This window comes from Berghia stephanieae, chromosome 1 (assembly GCF_034508935.2).
Source record: "Berghia stephanieae isolate SIO BIC M18660-M18661 chromosome 1, UCSD_Bste_1.3, whole genome shotgun sequence".
Classification (NCBI taxonomy): domain Eukaryota; kingdom Metazoa; phylum Mollusca; class Gastropoda; order Nudibranchia; family Aeolidiidae; genus Berghia; species Berghia stephanieae.
This window is the reverse complement of record NC_088360.1, coordinates 83265563-83288660: the sequence shown is the minus strand read 5'-3', so window position 1 is coordinate 83288660 and position 23098 is coordinate 83265563. Positions and strand designations below refer to the sequence as shown.

At 33.2% G+C, this 23098-nt stretch overlaps 1 protein-coding gene across 2 annotated transcripts in view; it reads left to right on the top strand.

Annotated features, from left to right (window-relative positions):
• The first annotated feature begins 48 nt into the window (after window positions 1-48).
• The window catches only part of LOC144959288 (dipeptidyl peptidase family member 6-like), a 29206-nt gene continuing 6156 nt past the window's right edge, over window positions 49-23098 (top strand). Inside the window, exons 1-15 of one of the 2 annotated variants that reach the window (XM_078891840.1) lie at window positions 49-135; window positions 1961-2088; window positions 3988-4122; window positions 6403-6554; window positions 7924-8037; window positions 8418-8504; window positions 8840-8917; window positions 12449-12700; window positions 14534-14698; window positions 16193-16340; window positions 17462-17633; window positions 17954-18108; window positions 19233-19426; window positions 21032-21113; window positions 22595-22704. In XM_078891840.1, the coding sequence (XP_078747966.1) occupies window positions 1986-2088; window positions 3988-4122; window positions 6403-6554; window positions 7924-8037; window positions 8418-8504; window positions 8840-8917; window positions 12449-12700; window positions 14534-14698; window positions 16193-16340; window positions 17462-17633; window positions 17954-18108; window positions 19233-19426; window positions 21032-21113; window positions 22595-22704 (1947 nt within the window). In that variant the 5' untranslated portion in view covers window positions 49-135; window positions 1961-1985. Of the gene's footprint in view, window positions 220-1960; window positions 2089-3987; window positions 4123-6402; window positions 6555-7923; window positions 8038-8417; window positions 8505-8839; window positions 8918-12448; window positions 12701-14533; window positions 14699-16192; window positions 16341-17461; window positions 17634-17953; window positions 18109-19232; window positions 19427-21031; window positions 21114-22594; window positions 22705-23098 lie in introns of both variants that reach the window. The other variant, XM_078891833.1, reaches the window with a different exon arrangement.

The window sequence follows — 23098 nt, the reverse complement described above, 5'->3', positions numbered from 1 at the left end:
AAGGTTCGTTTTGTTGTAAATCCATGAAGTGGTTCTTGTGAGTCATCTGCGTCACGTATGTTTCCAAAGCTAACCGTGTGACCGGTCATCGTCCGTTTTAGGCCTCTCGATCTATTTGGGTCACAAGACTGACTGGTTTGCTTAAATTTTTCTAAGAAAAGTTCATTCGAGACAGTTTATCAAATTGATTCTGTTCTTTTAAGGATTTCATTAATATTTGTAAGCACCCGAGTCTTGCGTCTTGATCAAACGCGTTTAACTTTCGCCTTTTGGCTTTCAGTTCAGCCAAATTAAAATTAAATCTGTCCATTCAATTATCCTGGGCCTGGGCCTGGATGCCTTTGCCATATCGCCGGTATACCGATATAGTTTCCATATGATGATCTGCTGATTTAACAGATTTAGGGATTGACAGTCAGCTTCTGACTCTGACCTTTAGGTCCGTTGCCATAGTCATAGTCTCGCTGTGGCGGTGCACAGTTGAGTCCTACTGTACTCAGGGGTAAAATAAGTACCTGGCTGGTAACAGTAACAGTAACATTGTAGGATAGTCTCTGCCGAAATAATTAGGGCTCTTGGTGCATTGCATCAGAATTCATTCCAGTTTCTTTCATATGAAATTTTTTTAAGCACGAGTATTTATGTGGCATGATATCCACATTCTCAAAACACGTTACAAGGGGTCTCTAGCTAACAATAACAGCAACACTTAACATGAAGAATGATGCCTGTTAGGCGATATTCCTTTTTTAATGTAAACACCCAGCTTAACACTTGAATACAGTAAGAGAATGTGAGTAAAAGGCCTTTTCAAAGAACTCAGCTTTGTAAATCGAACCCGGGACTTATAGGTTGGAAAGCAAATGTTATACCACAATACCACAAAGTACACACCAACAATCTGTTTCTGTGTGGCTATGTGGTTTGACACTCTCCTTCGGATTGGAAGGTCCTGTGTTCAAGTCCTGCTCTGAGGGGTGCAGAGTTGAGTCTTTGGAAAAGGCTCTTTACTCACATTCTCTCACCATGCTCGGATGTAACATGCCACCAATCTGTGAAGAAGAAATACTATAAAGCATATGTCAGACCCATACTGGAGAATATAGTAGCTCAGTGTGGGACCCACACACATCACAAGAGCTAGAAAAAGTCTGTCGGTCAGCCAGATTTATCAGTGAAAACTATAAGCGTAATCCAGCTCATAAATGATCTCTAAATGAAACCGCTTCAGGCACTTTCATTTTTTTCCTTGAGCAAGATTATTAACCCCCAATTTTCTCACTTGGACAACATGGGTGTTTCATATTGACATCATACATCTTGTTTGATGACTTATCTCGTCATATTCTATAAAGCACAAAACGGAAAAGTCAAAATTCTAGCCGTTTGACACAGAACAACAACAAAATAAGAAACTCAGCATTTAATTTTGAAATCCGCACTCAAGAACAAACCATCATCTTTACTCTTTCTTCCGCTCCACCATCCGATTTTGGAACTCCCTACCAACCACTTGTAAACAAGCCCTTTCTACTGATGACTTCAAAAAATCGCTTCCTGCTTCCCTCTAAAACACCTGTTATTGAAAAGACGGCCATACAATCTTCAGCCTGAAGCTTTGGCCTAATTGGAAGAAGAAAAGAGTACCTGACCGTGAACGGTGTTGTCTCTGTTGGAAAAAAAATATAATGTCACCTAACAGCCGTCATTTCTCATCCTACATATTAAGTGTTGCTGTTGGCGAGGGACCCCTTTATAGCGCTTTGAGCACATTTTGTGGATTTTACACTATGTAAATTCTCTTTAAAGTAATTATAAATAAATCATCAACAAGTATGGCCTGAGTGAGTATAATGTAGTATAAAAAGGAGACAATTTCATTGGTCTTTTTAGATGGATTTATAGTTTTGTGATCATTGATGATTACTTTATATTTGTTTTTCTTACCTTTGTATTTAAGATCTGATTTATATTAAAAAGCAAGTATGGCTACGGCTCCGTATGGATCATGGAAGTCACCAATCACAAGTCAAATGACAACCGAAAGCGGGGTTGAGTTTGCAGGATTATTTGCAGATGCAGAATCAGGTAAGGCTATGTCTCAATGAATTTTTTTTTCGTGTATTAATTAATGAAATTAAACAATTATCAATTTTTTTAGTATAGATATTGCCTATTTTAAAAGTCAAACAGCATTGATTGAGATGACAGTCAATTCTACTGCCTTTGAGTATTTCAGTCTTCCTTTGAAATTTACCTTAAAAGACGCATTTTCCCATGAGGATGAGTGAAGGGATTTTACTAAAACTTTTTTTTTAAAGAGCAAATTTGTCTTACAGTGCAACCCCTGGATAACAACATTGCCCGGGACCGGAAAATTATGTCATTATCCAGGGATGTCGTTATTCCAGGATTTTCAGGACATGGTGAGACCTGTGAATACATACAGTGCAATGTGTAGTCCAGTGCCTGAGAGAAGGCACGTCCTAACGATGTAAGAATGTGTATTCTTCCCGTTTACAAAGGGCATACCAGTTATGCTTTCATTCTCCAATAATGTATTGTCATAGTTTTCATCGTAAACAGTGCTCCAACGCGATTTAACAAAACTAGGAATAAATCAAGAAAATCAAGTGCCAATATGATGAACACAGATGCTCACATCTACTTTTAATACATATTAATTAAAACCCATGCAATGCTGATGATGAGATTTGAATACCAAAATTTTTAAGTGCACCAAAGTTTACAAGTACTTAAAATTAGTAGATTTACATCTTACGATATTATACCAAAAAAAAGAGCAATAACAACTAGGTTTTAACCACAATAATATCAATAGAACAACAATTGATTTTTTAAATGAAAACAATAAAGTGAAAGAGGTTGTCATAGTTTTCCCGGCTATTATTATTATTATTATTATTATTATTATTATTATTATTATTATTATTATTATTATTATTATTATTATTATTATTATCATTATTATCATTATTATTATTATTATTATTATTATTATTATTATTATTATCACAAGCATAGGTGTCTGTTCAATGAACGGGATGATAGGTCAGTGGATCAACACAAAATTTAAAATTCAAGTGTTGATGAAAAAAATTTGAACTCAATGTCTATTGTCTAATTTATAGATAATTATGTTTTTTAATGTCACTTTTTACTTGTGCACAGAGATATTTATTAATTATTTTTTTGCATTCAAAATGCGTCTCAAAACATTTATAGTAGTAGATGAGCCCGTCAAAAGTCTCAAATCTTAATAGGGTTTTGCATTTTTAAGTAGAATTTTTGTTCACTATGAATCTTATTCTTTCACTCTCTTTAGCCCCAAATAGGTTAGATTCCAAAGCTAGCTATAATAGTTTCAATATTGTGCCTTCATGAATGAGAGTGAATTAAGTCAAGTGTTTTCAAATTATAAGCATGTTTCTATTAAGTGGGTTTGTAAGTCATGGCTGAGTGCAAAACCACTAGATGAGATAGAGAGAGAGAGAGAGAGAGAGAGAGAGAGAGAGAGAGAGAGAGAGAGAGAGAGAGAGAGAGAGAGAGAGAGAGAGAGAGAGAGAGAGAGAGAGTCAGATAGAGAGAGAGAGATGGAAGAGAAGGGGGTATGAATGTGTTGTCCATGGATGTGGGGGAGTGTTTGGTGCACGCTCGTGTCTATTTGAGTGTGAGTATGTTTGTGTGTGCATTTGTGAATGCATATGAATGAATGAAAGAGAAAATCATTAGGAGTTCGAAAGAGTTACCTATTGTGTGAACACATGGAGGAGAAACACTTGACACTTCCTATTGTCTCTAGTTCACTCCCCACTGGAGTATATTTCAGTGGATTTTGGTATTCAGCAGTACCGATTAATATGATGTTTGTGGTTTTAAAGGTGTTTATTTTTTGAATGAAACCAATTTTGATATACATGCACAAACACCACGGAGACAAATCTGTTCTTTGTTATATTTCTTCAGATAAAGTTTACTGGAATGAAATCCGTTACTCAGAAGGAGGAAGATATGTCATTTGTTCAGCTGACAAATCTGGGAAGATAGAGGAATGGACTCCAAAAAAATTTAATGCCAGAACTACTGTCCACGAATATGGGGGTATGTGCTTTTGAAAATAATATATTATGATTTTTAGAATAATGAAGATCACCCTTTAGTGTCAGCGAGATCCAGCTATTGTAGATAAATGGATGACTGCAATTAGTGTATTATGGGACGCCAACTGTATATGGTATTCCTCTTTCATGTTAAGCATGGATCATCATCCATCTTGGCTTGTGCTCTTGAGCACTTTGCTGGTCAGCTGTCTCCGCGAATCACGATTCTCTGCGGTGCGCATGAAATCCGTGTTGCTTTTAAAATCACATTTGGCCATTCTTAGGTTATTTAAATAAGTCATTCTTTGTCTTCCTCTAGCTCTCTTTCCTTCAATCATCCCAGATGTTACCAACTTTTCGATTCCGTCTCTTCTCCACACATGTCCCAGAAACTGTAACTGCCTCTTTCTGATGGTATCGATCAATATTCTCTCCTTTCTCACCTTCTCCAACCCTTCCTCATTCGTATACCTGTCTGTCCATGATAGCCTCAACATTCTTCTATACACTCACATCTCAAATGCCTCTCACAAAGCATGGATATTAAGCCATAAAACAGGTTTAAACCATATGTCGGCAAGCCATTGGTATTTTGATTTAGAAACCCTTTGATAAAATTTTGATGATTGCATTGCTTCTATCAGCCACCATGTTAAAGGAAGATTTCCCTCTCGTACAAAAACACCCAAGCTTGCTGGTATCAAGATTATTTGACATAATACTAAAATGATAGAGTAATTAATAATATATAGATTTTTTTCATTAATGGCGCATGTTTTTCTATTTTTTCTCAGCTCTCCCTCTAGAAATTTGTGTCTACCTCTGAAACCTCTGAATCAATTTGTCTTAACTGAATATAGATTTGGACCATATTGATGTCAAATTAAATAAGTTTTCTTCTTTATGACCAATAAAAAGCTACCTGAAAACCACTGTCATAAAATTAGAGATTTTACACTGTCAATTATCTATGCAAGTTATGCACCACAAGGTACAAAATGAATTCATTTTTATTTAAAAAAAAAAATTATCACATATTTTCGGCTAGCGATTATGAGTTCACACAATCCTAATTTCCGAATAAAAGCAACACACTTTAACTGTTTAAAATTACAACAAGTAGTTTGCATCCAATTTTGAATTTACGATTTATTGCATTTTGTCTTCATCATGTCGCAATTACCGAAGACTGATAAAAAATCTCAAGCTTTAAATCATTTGAAATAGTGATTATATAACTGAAAAATTGTATCTATGCATGAACGTTTCACACACTTTTTTAAAAAACCTATAAGCTCTTAAATGATATTATATGATACGGAATCTCTATCGGTTCCACTCTCGTAAAGCTGGAGAAAAAAGAAGTCAACTTGTATCGATTGATAAGCCATTAAAAAGGACGGCTATGGAATTGGAATGTTACAATCAACACTGAGATTCACAGGTTATCTTACATAATATGATGATTGATGTGCCCAGTATTTCTTTGTTGTTGTTGTTGAACACATATAAATATTTGTAGAAATACTGTATCATAAACTGATGAATTTCTACTTTTGACCAGTCTACATTAAATTTATGTAATCCTTTTTGGCATAAATACAAACTATATCTCAAAATTTTGAAATCAAAATAATGTTGGAAGCGTATAATGTTCCCTTTCATTTGTATTCATCAGTAATGTATGTTGATAGTTATAAAATGGAGACGTGTCTGATGGTTAAGGATTGCCATTCGTTCCTTCATATTCAGATACTGTTTGCACATCATTAAGTTTCAATTAACAAATCCCTTCAAAATGGATACGAGGAAGACTCACAATTTTGATACTATAAATCATCTATGAGTTCCAATCCTTACCAATTACTGATTTTGATCTAGCTGTAAGAAGCGAAATCCTTTCCCATTGTTTAAAAATTTATGAAAAATATTTTTTAATTAAGACAAATTGATTCAGAGGTTCATACAAATTTTTGCAGCTGTGCATTGAGAGACACTTGTTAAAAATCTGAATATAGTAACAACAACAACCAAAATCAATATCAAGAACTAACTGTATTTTGATAGTAAAATTAGCTTAACAGTAGTTATGCAAATAAATTTTGTTACCTTTGTCAAAGCTAGACTTATTTGCTATTATGAAAGGAATTAAAGCAGGAGCCAATGGAATTCCAGCAATCTCATCTATAAGGGTTTTCAACATAAAATTGACAATTACCCAAGTTGTTGATAAAAATCATGTATTATTACTTAACCTGTGATATCTCTTGATTTATTTCAGGTGGTTCTTTTTTTGTACATAAGGACATCGTATATTTTTCCAACTTTCATGACCAGGCACTCTATCGCCAAACAAATCCAAATTCAAGCCCTGAAGCAGTTGTTGACACCACCAAAGCCTTCAGATATGCAGATGGTCGATATTGTACTCCAGTGAGTTATAGCATTTTAAACGTAATATTGCCTTGTCCAATCATAGACATTTCAATCAGCATGTCAGCATTTTTCAGTTGTCACAGTCCAATCACTTGATTGAAACACTTATATCCAAGTGATGCAAACTCTAATATAAACAGCAATTTATAATAATAATAATAATAATAATAATAATAATAATAATAATAATAATATATACTTTATTCATCCAAAAAAATGGAAATTCGTTTACAGACGTAGCATGCATAAAAATGTATAAACACAAAGTTGAGAATCTATGGCGACAATGTATAAATTATATATATATATATATATATATATATATATATATATATATATATATTATATATATATATATAATATATATATATTATATATATTGCAAATGTACAAACATTTAAAAATATACAACCAAGAACCAATAGCAACACCTTATATGTTAATTTAATAAATTGAAATAGGCCATACCTCTGGCCTTTAGTCCGAACTTGTGAGTGTATATTTAAAAGATTTATAAGTAAGTAAAAGTCAATTTATAAGTAAGAAAAAGTAAATATAAAACATAACACAATCCTTCTCTGAAGATTTTTCGAGAAGAGCGCATTTACTGTTATCCTTAACATACTTATTTCCACCATCTTATTGAGCACATATTTAGATGGTGTAATAATTCAATACCTAAAGATAGTTAGGTCTTTTTTTTTTTAATGACTTCATTACGGTTGTCTACTCTTGTGGAGTGAATATTTAATTGGACTTACACATTACAAGGGATATTTTTATTTTTTTTGAGGGGAGGGTTTGGGAGGCATAGTGTGAATCAGCTGGTTGAAAATCATCAGGAACATTTGGAAATAAGAAAAAGAGAACATTGAAAATAAGCAGAACAGAAATAGGCTGACTCTTTGGTCATGTGGAAATTATTGAAATATTATAAATTAGATTCTTAAACTTTATTATCATATGATAATTTTAGATCTTGAAAAGTTGCAAATACGATAATCTTTTAAATTTTGACATGACATTCTAATAAATCTCATTTGAAAGTAAAATTAAGTCAAAGTTGGATTTTTTATTTCATTAATAGAGATCATCTTCTTCTATTATCCTCACTTTTGACAGGTTGCTAACTTTTAAGCCTCCAAAAGAAAATGATTCTTCATTTCAGATCATTTCTTCTATCATAATTTTCAGATTAAATTCCCGCCAATTTGGTCTTCAAGGCACATCATAATTCAGATCATCAGTCAGTACTGTATTCTCAATGCCAAGATATTAATGGTCTGACAAATGAGTTATACCCAAAGCTTTGTGGTAATTTTATTTTAAGTTTACGTTTTCTTTCCCTCTCTTTTTTTTCAACCAGAAATCCCGAATTTATTGTGTCAGAGAGGATCATGAAATCATCAAGTCTGGCGCCAAAGAAGCTCAGAATACAATTGTTTCAATTAATCCTGAAACCAAAGAACAACATATTCTGGTATTTGAAAACGTTTAGTAGATTTAAAGAGTATGATTATGTATTTTGCTTGAGAGAAGAAAAAAATAGGGGCTTATTTCGGTATCTCTAGATTTTTGGGTTTTATTTATATGGCTTAAAGTTAATCGTTATAAAAACTTTGATAAATTATGAAAGAATGTATTTTATATTTTCTGACATTCTATATTTCTTGGGTCACTATTTTTATATTTGGAAAAGACTCTTTAAACTCCTATTTCAGAGGAGACTCACCTTACTAGATGTACATCATTTCTACCAATAGATTTTGTCATCTTTTTTTTTTTAATTGATTCATTGTGTTTGAAAAATAAGTTGTCTGCACTCGTGGATTAGTCTTTTGCTAAATATTACTTTTACAGGCAAGTGGGGCAGACTTCTACATCTCTCCAAGAGTCTCTCCTAATGGGAAGTACATTTCTTGGGTGCAGTGGATTCACCCCAATATGGTAATTAATAATTGAAAACTCTAAATTTTAACTCTCTTGAAAAATCATTCAATTCTCCATTTCAAAACTAAAACCGTTTCAGTGAATATTTATCTTTTTTGGTAAAGATCAGCAATTGTCATCGTAAAAAGTTGAGAGTTCTAAACAAAAATTTTAATGTCAAAATAGGTAATATTTATTAAAACAATGGATGGATTATTTAGAGAAAATATTGTCTTGTTTTTTGTTTATTTTTGTTTGCTTTGTTATTTTTTAAAACTGTATGTTTTATGTTTGGTGTTTATTTGGTTACATATTTATAAATATAGATTTCTTATCGATTGTCATTTTGGCAGCCATGGGACAGCACTGAAATTTGGAGGGCAGAATTATCTGATTCTGGAGATGGTATTGTTCAAGGCTCAGAAGTAAAGGTAAAATTTTTGTCATTTTTTAGAATAGTCTGGGTTTGTTAGGTTGTTTGGGCAATTGATGCAGTAAACATGATAATTGTATGATAAAAATCGGCAAACTATGAATGAGGAAAGCAAAATAGATTGGAAAGTGCATTTATATCAATCTCTCCTCCTAATTTGAAAGTAGCTTAATTTCTTAAATTCGGTGAATACTTGAGGTCAATTTGAACCATCCAGATATAAAATGAATCTCTCACATGTTGAAAATAAAATATGTCGATGTTATTTGAAACACATTTAGAGTTGTTGAAATAGAGGTTAGTGCTCAGCCTGCCTAAGAGTAAAGCACTGACATGACGTAGAAATATTTATAACATAACATAAATTTATCCCTCCAATAATTTAATGAGGCCTAGTAGAGTGATTTTGTTATTTTTCATGTACATTTGAATATGCAATTCCTATGAAGCTTATGAGACAGTTGGCAGTGAGTACAAAGACTTAGTAGTTTTTTTTCTTAAAAAGTCTCGATTTCATTAGAAATGGAAGCTGACCATCTGAAGAAAGTGTGATCTTTCACTTGTGTACGTTAACAAATGCTTGAGAGGCAAGGATATCCCCAGATGCCTGATTGTCATTGTCGTTTGTCACATTATTTCAGATAACAATTGAAACTGCTTACATCCATATCGTTCCCTTTCAGTGACATAAGTGATAAAGGGTTGGTGTTTGTTTAAAGTATGGTGTTTTGTTTTTTAAATCAGTTGCAGTGATTTGATTGGCTTAGATCATTTGTATCCTATGAGAACAATAATCTGTATGCAATCAGTGTAAATAACAACAGGAAAATGTGTCAGTTAATAAATTAATTGTAATCACAATCTCTTTCTGTAATCACCGATGTTTTGATTTTTAAAATGGTCAGCAAAATGTATGTGTGACTCTTTTGTGATATGCACCAAAGAGAAACAATCGAAATGGAAGGAAGTCTTTAGAGGTAGGAAAATGACTCGATATGAATTTTATTGGAAGTATTTATATACTTCGAGATGAATTCAAAGATACATACAGCATAATTTTTTTTTCTGGAAAGAAAATGTCCCCTTAAAAAAAGCAGGATACTTGTGATCCCTGATACCTTTTTGGGGAAAGCAACTTTTTATATCTGGAAAAGAAAATGGCCATTAAAAGAACAGGATATAATTTGTGATCACAGATACCTGTCGCTAAAGCTGGGAGGAGAAAGCGTTTTTAAAATAACTTTTGGACCATGATATTAAATCTACCAAAGAGTGTGATCAGGTAAGAGTGGGAACTTGCTAAGAGCATCATTTTCTTGTCTCTCTTGACAACGGTATTTATAGCCAGAGATAACTTTTATAATGCTTTGAATTTATCATATCCCTATGTTGAAACCATTAGCTGTACATTGCATACATGATAAATCTTGGCAAGTTAGACTTATTATTTAACTCATTGATTGGGTCCTTATTTATTTTATTTTCGTCACTATGATATAAACAATTTTGAACATTTTCTCTTCACCTCATTTTGCACAAGCTTTTTTTGCACCTCTTTCGTGGCAAAATGGCATAATTAAAGCATTAGTAGCTTTCATATTATGAAAAAGGTTGCTAAGTTGATAAGGCATTACACTATAACCTAGAGGGTCCTTGGTTTGAGCCGTATATCACCACTTTCGGGGGGGGGGGGTTACGTCTTTAAATTCTTTTGGGTATTTAAAAAAAAAATCCTTGCATAAAGTTATTAATCCTTGGTTTGCTCAAGCTGGCAACATGGGGGTTGGTGGGTTTTATTAATTTTATTTTTTTTTTGGGGGGGGGGGGGTGGGTAGGAGACTGTTGTGAAATGATAGATGTCAATATTTTTTTCTTTTTTTACTGCCAATCTGCACACTCTATTATAGTTAATAGGTTTTTTAATTTGGTTAAAGTTAAGTAATTTCGAAAGGGGCTGGTTTCCTATCACATGGTGTTGTTGACTAAAGGCTTTGCACTGCTTAAAAAAACAGGTCAATCTCCAATCGGATTTTTGTCTTGATTTATTTAAGCCTTATTCTTTTTATAAAACTAAAACCGAGCATTATTTATACTAGAGAAAAAAAGTTATACTCATGTCCATTATTCTCAGCTCAGATAATTTTGTTATTTCTACAATTCTTTTGTGTTTGGGTTTGAGAGAAAAAAAATTCCTTCGTATATATTTTGGTCTTAATTGATTTTAATTTTCAAGGAATCTGCTTTTATTCAAACTATTTAACACGATCATTTTTAGAATTGATTTTGTCACATCCTTTTCTCCGTCCCCTTCCAAATGAAAAGTAATTTAATTTCTGATTTTTAAAAATATTTAGGTAAGAGAATAAGAGCTTGGCTTACTTTATTTTAGTAGAAATGATAGTTACTGCCATTGCCAAGTTAAAATCCAAATGTTGCTGGAACAAGAGATTATCTTCTCTTTCTAATAAAATGCTTGATTTATCAAAGATCATGGTCATTCCAAGACATGGCCACATAGCTTTTTATATTCTCACAATATAAGTATGTTAGAATAATCTAATTTTTTCCTTGATCATTTATTTGAAAGTAGATACACACATGTTATTGGATAATAATGTTTGTTTTTGCATATAAATGAGGTGCTTATATGTAGTTTGATTTGTTTTGATTTTCTGTAATTGAAAGCACACGCTCATAAAACCATGAATTTTTATTTTGAAATAGCTTTAGTTTATCTTTCTACCTTTGCTTGATCAAAGACCTTTATTATATTTTTTAAAATTTGAAGTTTATTGTCAATGACATAAATAAAAATATATAAAATAGAAATGTCATATAATTGGTACATTTATTTTTGAATCGACCACTTTTTTCTTGAAATTGATTTGCTTTTTTCAAAAGTTAGACTCAGCCGTCTTTGCTTTTATATAACAATATGATGTTAAACCATAGTTAATGTACATGACTCATTAACTATGGTTTGTCCTATTCCCAATTAATAACATTTAGAGATATCCATAAATCCAAGCTCTGATTCAAATTAATAGATTTTGACACGCAAAATGGTTTGTTAGATGCACTATTTGTTGAATAAGAGTAAAGTTTTTGGGTTTATTAAAGTGAATAGACAAGGGGAAACAATGGTAAATAGCTGAATGAGTGTATCTTATTTTGACTTAGTTGACATAGGCCTTTAATCTCAGTCTGAGCATAGGCCATCGATGATGTTTGACCATTAAATTTCCCATGGTCATCTTCCCCATCTGTATCCACATTTCTTAGCTTCCCCCAGTGTGGTCCATCACCAACCCTTTCTTGGCCTCCTTGGTCCTCTTCTTTATTTGGACTTAACAACAGAGGTTGTCTTGGGCCAGTATTTTATTTTACTTATTGTAACAGTAGTTCTCTGTTTATCAATAAACTTGGGTTTTTTTTCATTTTATGCTCTCTATTAAGTATGGAGAAAGGGAGAAGGAATATTTGCGAAGAAATCTTTTTAAGGAAAGACATTCAATTATTTTTTTCCCAGGTGGCAGGAGGAAAGGATGAAAAGGGGATGGACCTGAGTGTAATTCAGCCATTCTGGACAGCTGAAAATGAATTACTTTATATTGGAGATCAAACAGAATGGTGGAATCTTTACCATGTGACAAGTTCTGGAAAGCATGTCAACTTACGACCAGTAAACGAGGAAATTGGAGGTCCAGAATGGAAGATGAGTAGGACACAGTATGTCCAAGACCCAAGTGGTGGCAGTCGCATTGTGACAACATTTAAAGGGGTAGGAATGACAGCCATCTAATTACCCACTCTGAGAGTGGAAATTAACTTTTATCTTTTTTTTCTCTCAATATCCTCCTCATCTTCATTCTCATCCTTTCCCTCTCCCACATTGCTTCTGCCGCTGCTATTTTCTTTTATTCTTCTTCTTCCTCTTCTTCTCCTTCTCCTCCTCCTCCTCCTTCTTCTTCTTCTTCTTCTTCTTCTTCTTCTTCTTCTTCTTCTTCTTCTTCTTCTTCTTCTTCTTCTTCTTCTTCTTCTTCTTCTTCTTCTTCTTCTTCTGTATAGAGAAGATAAAGAGTAAGAGACAGAGAGAGAGAGGGAGTCTTTTTTATTGTGATATTCAATTTTTGAAGTAATATTGTAATGTGTTCATTTATTGTTGTTGTTAAAGTTACACTATTTACGAATTATTAATATGACGACTCGCATTTGAAACTGCTGTGACTGATTCTACTTTTGATAAAGAATAATGTCTTCCAGTTGTAAATACAAAATGTAAAGTTGAAGTTTGAAACTTGTTTATATCATAATCTAATCTTATCAATCACCATCAACTGAAAACATTATATTGGCGTAGAAGATCAACAATTACATTGATAAATAAAACCTTTTTATACCATATTTCAAGTAAGTACCCTGAATTTGGGGCAAATAGAACAGTTTGATTGATGTGAATGCAGAATCATTTTCAGAATACTATGAAAGAGTGGAGTTATATTTTGTTGGCAAATCAAATAGACGACAAAAATAGACAGACAGCAATTTTTCTATCAATTATAAGCCTGGCAAATTTGAGACTTTTGAGAAATTAGAAGAACTTTGACAGCTAATGAAATACCATTGCGAACTGAAACCTATGAAATAACGTTCAAAGAACAAAATTTGAAAATAGGAATAGATTGCCTAACGAATCCAGTAACCAATATATTGTATCACTGTGAAATCAGCACAACCCTGGAAAGGCTTCTGGTAAGGAGCAAAAGATACAACGTTGACCACTGTCTGAGACCAATCTTACATTTCAGAAAGCAGTCACAATATCAATAACCCAAGCTGTAATCACATCTTAAAAAACTGGGGGAAAAGATTTACTCCAAACAAGTTCTCATGATCAGAAAACACTACACCATCTTCATTACCAGTGCTGTGACCAAAATCAACAAATCGAAACACAAAGTATTCATTACAATGAAAACTATAGCTCAAGCAACCTTATCGAAATGTCAATGCTGCGGCGATGACAACAGAGGTATTCCATGCAAATTCATTATCTCAAAGTGTTTTAACTACAATAAGGCTGACACTTCTCCACAATATGCAAATTAAAACACCATACAGAACACGAACACTAGAAACCATCGTATACCTCCTCAACCAACTCTTGATAATAAGTAAGAAAACTCACCTGCTAAATAAATATTAATCAATTAGAGAAATAATTAACACAAACTCTTTATGGTTTTAAATATCTTTAATCTTTATTTCAAATTTCAATAAATAATTCATAATGAATTCATGGTACCTCTAATGATATTACTATAACGAGTGTTCAACATATGTTAAGACCCATTTGATTTTATTTCCGTCACTAGCACTATTTAATTATTCATTAATTATTGTTGTTAAAGTTACAATATTTATGAATTATTGGCATGACAACTCGCGATTGTAACTACTCTAATTCTACTTTGTTCAACAATTTTAAATAAAGAATAACATCTTCCGGTTGTTACTACAAAATGTAAAGTTGGTGTTTGAGACTTGTTTGTATTATAATCCAATCTTATCAATCACCATCAACTGAAAACATTATAAATATTTTCTATTTCAGGAACTGGGAGTTATGGATAGAGAGACAAAAGTCTACCAGAAAATTGACACTGGATACTCATCCCATAGCTATCTTGGGTGGGTGGAAGGAAATTTGGTATACTGTTTGGCCCACAGTCCAGAGAAATTTTCACAGGTCATTCAAGTAGACATCAAAACCTCAGAGGTTAGAAACAAACTCAGATACCTGGGCGGGGTTCCCGCCCTCCCATAGTGGGCAGGGAAGTACTTGTTCTCTCTTCTATCTCCCTGTATCTGTTTTCCAATTGCTTTCTGTCTTTCTCTTGGAATCAGATTTCTTAGTTTTGTCCTGACTCTGGCCGGAGTCCTTGGCTGGGAGGGAAACAGTCGATTGTATAGTTATAGTTTTGGGAGATGATATTTTTTTCCTATTAAATCAATTCTTTGTTATGTACTGTTACTTTTTTTATTTTAACATATGATTTGTAAACATTTGACTGTATTCCCTAAGTGGGGTTTTGTGCTGTGAATGGGTGAGACTTTTAGGTAATCTCTAAGTGCACTGATCGTGAGCTCTTGGATTCTCCATATGTTCCCTATTTGAACCATTTTCCCTATTTCTTACTTTTTCCTTTTAACGGTACATCTAGAATGTTTTTACTATCCAATTTTCTTCCTTTTTACTGGTGCTGATATGACCTAAATGTGTTGCAAGCGCTGTAAAATCCTTAAAAACAAACAAAACTCAGATGCCTTTAAATTTAGAAATGAATAATGAGAACTGTCCCCTTTATGGGTCCTTGTCAGAACCTAAGTTGGTAGGCTACTAAATTCGCTCACAAACAGACCTGTTTTGAATCCACACAGTCAGTTTTTCTTCTATGCTCCCCCATCTCCCCTCCTTGGCTACATGACGTCGAGTGGGTAACTAGATCGAAGTTAAACCTGGTGAAAAGTATTTAATATGTATTGGTACAGAAATTGGGCATAACTCCAAGAGTTGGGTCAGCAAATGTCATCTGCCAATTATTTTACTCTCAGCCAATGGATGATTTGTCTCAAATTTTAAAATTCAAAATCCACTATTTTTCTTTGCTACTTATTTGTTTATTGTTATAATTATTTTCCCAGTTGTGTTGATTAATTTATTTTGTTTTCGAATATCTGACTGTATTCATAATATTTTAAAGATATTTCTGAATTATTAAATTTGTTTTTTTTTTTGTTTTTTTTTAATTCATCTACACACAGTTTTAAAGATGAAGCTATTTATTCTATACCACCTGTATCTCATCCTGAAAAAAAAAATACAACTGACATCTGAACCTCATGTTGAGGTTGTTAAAATCAATTTGAACATTAATTCTTGACTTTTACGAGATCCCCCTCACTGCTGAAAGGGCTATAGCTTAAATTTCCTTTTTTTTGAAATCATGCAAATGCTATATAAACTGTTTGGTTAAATATGTTTCTTCATTTTCTGTACTTTTAAAAATATTTGTTTTTGTTTTGTTTTTGTTGTTTATCTGGGGGTTTTTTAAATTCTGATTTTTTGGGTTTTTTGTTATTTGTTTTTGTTAAATTTTATATAGCACCAGATCTATATTTTAAATATTTGACTTGGAATTTAGAATCTCTATCTAAATGTTGTTACAAATGTTTTTCTAATAATACTATCTAAAAATAACTTGATTTTCAGGTAGATGTAATCAAAGTGTCCATGAAACCATCGGTTGGGAAAGACTATTTCAGTGTGCCACAGAGAATTAGTTGGAAGACTGGCCAGGATGAAGTAAGCTATGGCTTGTATTATGCTCCCTGTAACAAGGACTTTGTTGCACCAGAAGGTAACTGAACCTTCTCATTTTTTCAAGAATGTCTTAAGAAAAATAAGAACAGTTCTGTGATGAAATCAACCACTTTTGATTTTTATGCACCAATAGTAAAATCTAGCTTGGTTGAATCAAATATTCTATGTGAAGAACTCCGAACAAAACATGCCACCAATTAACCAACAACTGTGTGGTCTTGTTGTGTGACACTTACCTTCTAATCTGTTGCTCCCACTTTGAGCGGCGCAAAGTTGAATCCTTGGAAAAGAATCTTTACTCACATTCCTTCACTGTACTCGATGTAAAATGAGTACCTGGCAAGTAACAGCATTGAATCTATCCAAAAAAATATGTTATAATAACGCCTTACAAACATCATGTATTGTCCCTACTTTCTAGTGTTAGCTAGGGACCTCTTGGGGCACGTTTAGTGTCTATTGCAATATATATAAAAGCTTAAGTTGAATAGATACAATCCACATTAACTTCCTGTATGCCCCTTATGTGATCACCCTTATGAAACTCATCGCCAACTTTTCGACTGCAGCAAGCTTGAAGACCTCAATAGCACTTTCTCACCCCACAAACTAGTGCACTGGACTGAAGGGATAATTTCAAAGGCCCGTGGATTAGAAATAACAACAATCTGATGAACAAGGAGAAATATTTTTTAATGTGAAATAAACATGACTGGAATGACCCAAAATTACAGACATACTTGAAATAACATTATAATTTGTAAATGTTAGAGACCCCTTTCTAGTGACAAAATGAATAAATATCTAAACAAAGGGACGAAATAATTAAGATGTATCTTTTGTACAAGGAAAAAAATTATAAATTTAATAGCGTAGATTGTGTTTGGTGGTGAACATTTTGTTGTTGTTGTTGTTCTTGGTTGTGATTAAAGTTTTGACTCTATAGATATAATATTTAAAAAATCTTTTATTATTATTATTATTATTATTATTATTATTGTTATGGTCGTTATCATCCTCATCATCATCATTATTATTATTATCATTTTTATTATTTGCTTGTTGCTGGAAAATTCTAAAAAATAGAGTTATATTCAACTTATATCCTAAATCATTTTCCGTTCACAATTCTATGTTGATTTCATTTATAATTTTTAGGAGAACTTCCACCAGTACTGGTCAGAGCTCATGGTGGTCCTACAGGAGCATTCTTCACTATGTTGGATTTGAAACTGCAATACTTCACCAGCAGAGGATTTGCTGTTTTATGTGTTGATTACCGTGGAAGTACAGGATATGGAAAGACATACCGTCATAGACTCAGAAATATGTAATTTTTTTAAATAAATTATTTTTACACTTCTTTTTCAGTATTTCCATTTCTCTTTGTTACAACTACCTTCTTTTTTTGTTTTCCAATAGCCTTTAGCCCACAAGTACTGCAATTTATGGAATTATTTATTTAGTACCTGTAAAGCTTATGATTATTAAGTCACTATCAACAAATTCATCTAGATTATTTGTTTTTTAATTTTCAGTTGTCATTCATGTTGACAGTTAAACAACACTATGTCCTTTTGTGTATTGGATTTTATGCTGTGTTCAGTTTTCACATTCTTTCCTTAAAAATTGTCTTGTAAATGCTTTTAGGTGGGGTATTTTAGACATTGAGGATTGTTGCAAAGGAGTGGCACATCTGGCTTCCCAAGGCTTGGCGGATGTCAATAAAGCCTGCATCGATGGCAGATCAGCCGGTGGCTTCACAACCTTGGCTTGTCTTACTTTCACAGACACTTTCCGAGTTGGTATGTTATAATGTTAACATTCATTATGTTTATAATTATAGCAGCAGATTTGGTACATACCATCATTGAATATGAATAAAATGATTTTTTAAAAGGTAGGAAGAGGTAGCTTGCTGAAGGTCACATAACACAGTGGATATTCAAACTAGGTATCTTTCGGTCCCCCACCCCCCTTCCCCATAAGTCTTTATGGCAAGGCATGGTTTCCTGGAACCTTTTTGCATGTCCCGAACAGTTCGAGGAAACTGTGCTGGAATCTCATTCCTATTGGTGGAAAAACAAGAAAAATAAGTTTGGTTATCTTCTGTATACACATATGTAGTGATATAGATTAATTGCTAAGTGGAAATTTATACGGGGGGGGGGGGGGGGTAGTAAAACACCCTGTCTCTGAATCTCTAAGGGTTTTAGAATGATCCTTTTTAGCCTGGCTATTCGGGTCTTGTTTTGTTTTTTTAATTTATGTTTTGAAAAATTACTAAAACTAAGGGGAAATTCTTTTAAATTTTTGTCCCCTGGAAAACTGATTTTACATTTTTTTAATGAATTCATGCATTTGTACTGCAGATACCTTGCCCTGACTTTTACACAAGAGAGTTAATGGTTGGAGTAGTGTAATTTATAAATATTGGTAGAATTATTATAATTAACATTTTGCACTGTTTTAAATTGGTAGTTTTTTAATGGACTTGGAGGTCAAGAAGGTTCGATGGTGACATTTCCCAGAAATTTAAATCCTTTTGTAGTATAAATCGCTATCTTCAGTTATTCTATTTCTAGTGACTTCGTCGAATAAAGAAAGGAAAATGATTCTGATAATTGAAGTATGCATGTAGAAATAATTCACTTTTGTTTTGTAAAGAGAATTGGAAAGTGTGCCAACTTTCTTTGATTTTATCTCTCCATTTTATTAAAATTTACAATGTCAAATCTGCTTATTGTGACTTTCTGATTACTATCTGACTTAGAGCATCTAGTTTACAAATTGACCAATAGTGGCTCGACTGTGTAATCTGAATTGTTCCCTTCCTTTTGATTGATAATCCTATATAAATAGTGAATTATTTTTATGTGTTGTCTACAAATTAAAAATTGAATGGATTTTATACACATTTTTTTAATAGGCGTTAGCCATTTTGGAGTCAGTGATTTGAATGTATTGATGGAGGAAACACATAAATTTGAGAGTCGTTACCTTGACAGTTTGCTGGCACCCCTTGGCAAAGGAGGGGAAGAGATGTGCAAAGAGAGGTCTCCAATCAACTTTATTGACAAATTGAATGTTCCACTTGGCTTCTTCCAGGGGGATGAAGATAAGGTAAAATTAATGACGGTGAAGCACATTTCATTAGAAAGATAAAGTTTCAGTTAATTCAGGTTGTAAAACGTTGTGAGCTAACTAAAGAATATCCATTGAAATTCAAGTCAAATCATAGAACTAAACACTCGTACAGTTTAAGATTGTCCTTATCCATAAGTTGTCCCTCTATTTTTACAAATGCCCATTTACAAAGTGTGATAGCATTGACTAAGTGGTACAGTGTTTTATCATAGTTAAACAATATTAAACATTAACAATGGGTGTCAATGATCACAAAATTCTGCAGACAGGAACTATGTAGGGTATTGTACATGCATAACATGCATTACTTTAAGACCCTGGCTAAAAGCATTGACATATGTTTTGAGATTGTTAGTTTTTAAATAAGTGTCTAACAGATGATTTGTACAACTTGAAATAGAAATTTGGTTCCATTTGGACTCTGTGGCAATAAGTGAATATTTGAGAAGCATTGAGTGAGATAGAAATGCTTTATTTAAATGGCCCTGTTTAATTATTCGTTTAAAAGTGTTCAACTACTTGGACACGATCCAAGTTTAAATTTACTTCATTTCTGCTTCAGATTTTGTAAAATTGAAACATCCACATTTAATACACTCCAAGCATTCAAGTATTCTGGATGAGCAAAATGCAAAGCAGAAACCTGCTGAATTGAACGTGCAGTTGGTTGTTGAAAAAATAAAGATAAGTATTGAATTGTAAGCTTCAATTTATTAGACGAAGACAGATACTGTGGATGTTTCGGGTTTCCCCTTTATCAACGAAACACGATGAATGAAACACTAAGGACAAATGAGATATGTGTGAATGGCGAACTACACCTTTCACACATATCTCATTTGTCCTTAATGTTTCATACGCCATTCACACATATCTCCTTAGTGTTTCATTCATTGTGTTTTGTTGATAAAGGGGAAACATGATTCGTCCACAGTATCTCTCTTCGTCTAATAAATTGAAGCTTACAATTCAATACTTATACTTATATTTTCCTTCGGACTTCAAGCAACATTTTCATTAGTTGGTTGATGAGGAGACAGCTGTCTTCTGTCATTTCTGTTGAGCTTTAATATATGTTGTTTTTATTTTTTTGTCGAACTCCTGATATGAGACGACTTTGTTTTGCCCAAACCCTCGCAGAAATCCAGGTAGCAGTCAGATAGAACTGACTCTTGTTTTCTGTGATGGATGGGTTTGTTTTTCACCCATCAGCCAACTCTCCTAGACTTCGATTAGAGAGGGTGTGGGTATTATCTGACCCTAAAGAAATTCATTTTTCTTTTAATTTGTCAACCCTCTATTAAGACAAAAAATGGCCTTACTCATAATCCAAAAATCAGTTAAATATTTCCCTCCTCCGCTTATAAATGTTTTTAAAATGATTTATTAGAACCGCATTTTAACTTGTGTCAGTCAGATGTTTTAGTGTCATTTTTTTGTCCAGAGCAAAACGAATCTTTAAGGGTTAAATTCCATGATGGGTACTATTCTAATACAGCGTTTCCATTTAGATTATATTTTGTCAAAACCGCTATACTCCTTTATGATGGTTGAAACATGCTTAAATTGCCCTTATTACAGATTGTGCCACCCAATCAAGCTAAGATGATGTATGAGGCAGTAAAGGCAAAGGGATTACCAACGATGTTTGTGTTGTTTGAAGGTACATGAATTTAATAAAGATTTTAATGATTATGCGGCTATGTGATCTTGTGGTTTGACATTCACCTCACTGTACTCAGGTGTTAAATGAATACCTGGCTGTTAATAGAGTTGTCTCTATCGGGAAAAAAATGTAATATTGTCTAACAGGTATCGTGTCTCATCCTACATGTTAAGTGTTGTTGGCTAGGGACCCCTTGTAAGGCGCTTTTAGCATGTTTAATGGATCTTGCACTGTATAAAAGTTCAAGTACAGCAAAATGTTGAGACTCTATTATGGAAAACAGAAATTCCATGAAATAAAAATGACTGCCAACCTGAAATTTTTAATATTTGTAGTTCCCAGTGAGGAAAAAAAATAAATGTTATTATCAACTAAAAATTGTGTTGGCATAAATGAATAATGATGGCTGACAACTATTTTTTTTTTCTCGGTTGCTCTCTGCCTTTCTCTTGGAATGAGTTTACGTGTTTTTCTTTTTTCAGAGGCAGTTTTTGGAAATGACATATACTTCCTTGTAAACCATCTCTTTGTTGTATACTGTTAGTATTTTGAAAAAAATTTGTAAACATTTCAGTGTATTCCTCTTCGTGAGATTCTGTGCTTGTGTCTGGGTGATCTCAAACTAAGTACAGTCACGTCTCCATAATCCGAACACTTCCATTTCCAGCATTTTGTCCAAATTACAGAGACATCCCGATATCGGAATCAGTACTAAAGTGACATCTGCAGTTTTGACCTCAGACTTTGGTGATTTAAGCCTATCATTACAGTAAACAGCAATGGGATTATACTGCTTTCATTATTGGCACATGTATTATTTATCAGAATTTTTTTTATTTATTGTTTAACTTTTTTTCTTTAAGGGGGGGGGGGGGTTGTTTTTTTTAAAGGAGCTGATGTTCATTTGGATTGCTGGTTTGTTTTTTTCTTTTTTTTCATTGTATGAAACAATTTTACACGAAGCTTTACTGAGTTAATTTCTTCAACTGAGAACTCAGAGGCAGCGAAAGTAAATGTACATCAAAGACTTACCCTTATCTTAATTGATTTAAAGCAATAACCTTTGTATGCCCAAGAATATCAATATAGGGTTATGTGGGTGTTTTGGGATTGTGTAAACTCACAGGTCAACATTAATTTTTGCACAGCTGCATCAGCATGTCAATGCAACAATTCAATAGCTAAGTTTACGTTATTTTTATTATATTCTTTACCTATTTACCTCTCTCTTTTACCCAGGTAGGTCAACCTAGTTTTGTTTTTATCTTTCCTTTATTTTAAATATAACTTTGAAATGCACTCTTCCTCTTCCATTCTCCCACTTCTCTCTCTCTCTCTCTCTCACTTCTCTGCTCCCCCCCCCCCCTTTCGATATTTCTTCTTTTTTTGTTTGTTTTTAATAAAGGGTATGAAGGGGGCCAATAATAACACTATCGCTGTCTAGTATTCTTTAATAAAATTGCATGATCATTTTACAGGAGAGCAGCATGGTTTTGTCAAGGCAGAGAATATCCAGAAATCTCTTGATGGGGAGTTTTACTTTTTTGGCAAAGTTCTTGGTTTCGAGCCTGCTGACAAAGGAATTGAGGTGAGTCCTTGTTTCTTTTTTCATTGAATTCAATGTCATGCTGAAAAATGTGCTTAAAATAGGTTTGTTACAATTGTGTTACTTTTGAAAGACGTGTGAATCATAAGTCCAATACAAGCTAGACAACCCATAAGAATATCGAGAATAAATGAGAGAGGAAGAATGAAGAGAGCATTTATATTCACTAATTTAATCCCAGGCCACTTAAATAACTATCACTGTCCCAGCATAACAATGCCTGTCCATATATTGCTGTAAAATGTTATCTATTGTCAAGACCAGCACATCAGTTGGGCAGCTTGATTGCCTGATTTATCACTAATTGAGACGTGAAAGTGATACTAAGCTGCTATAAGCTGTGGACTGTAAAAAGTAGTAAACAAAAATGAATAAA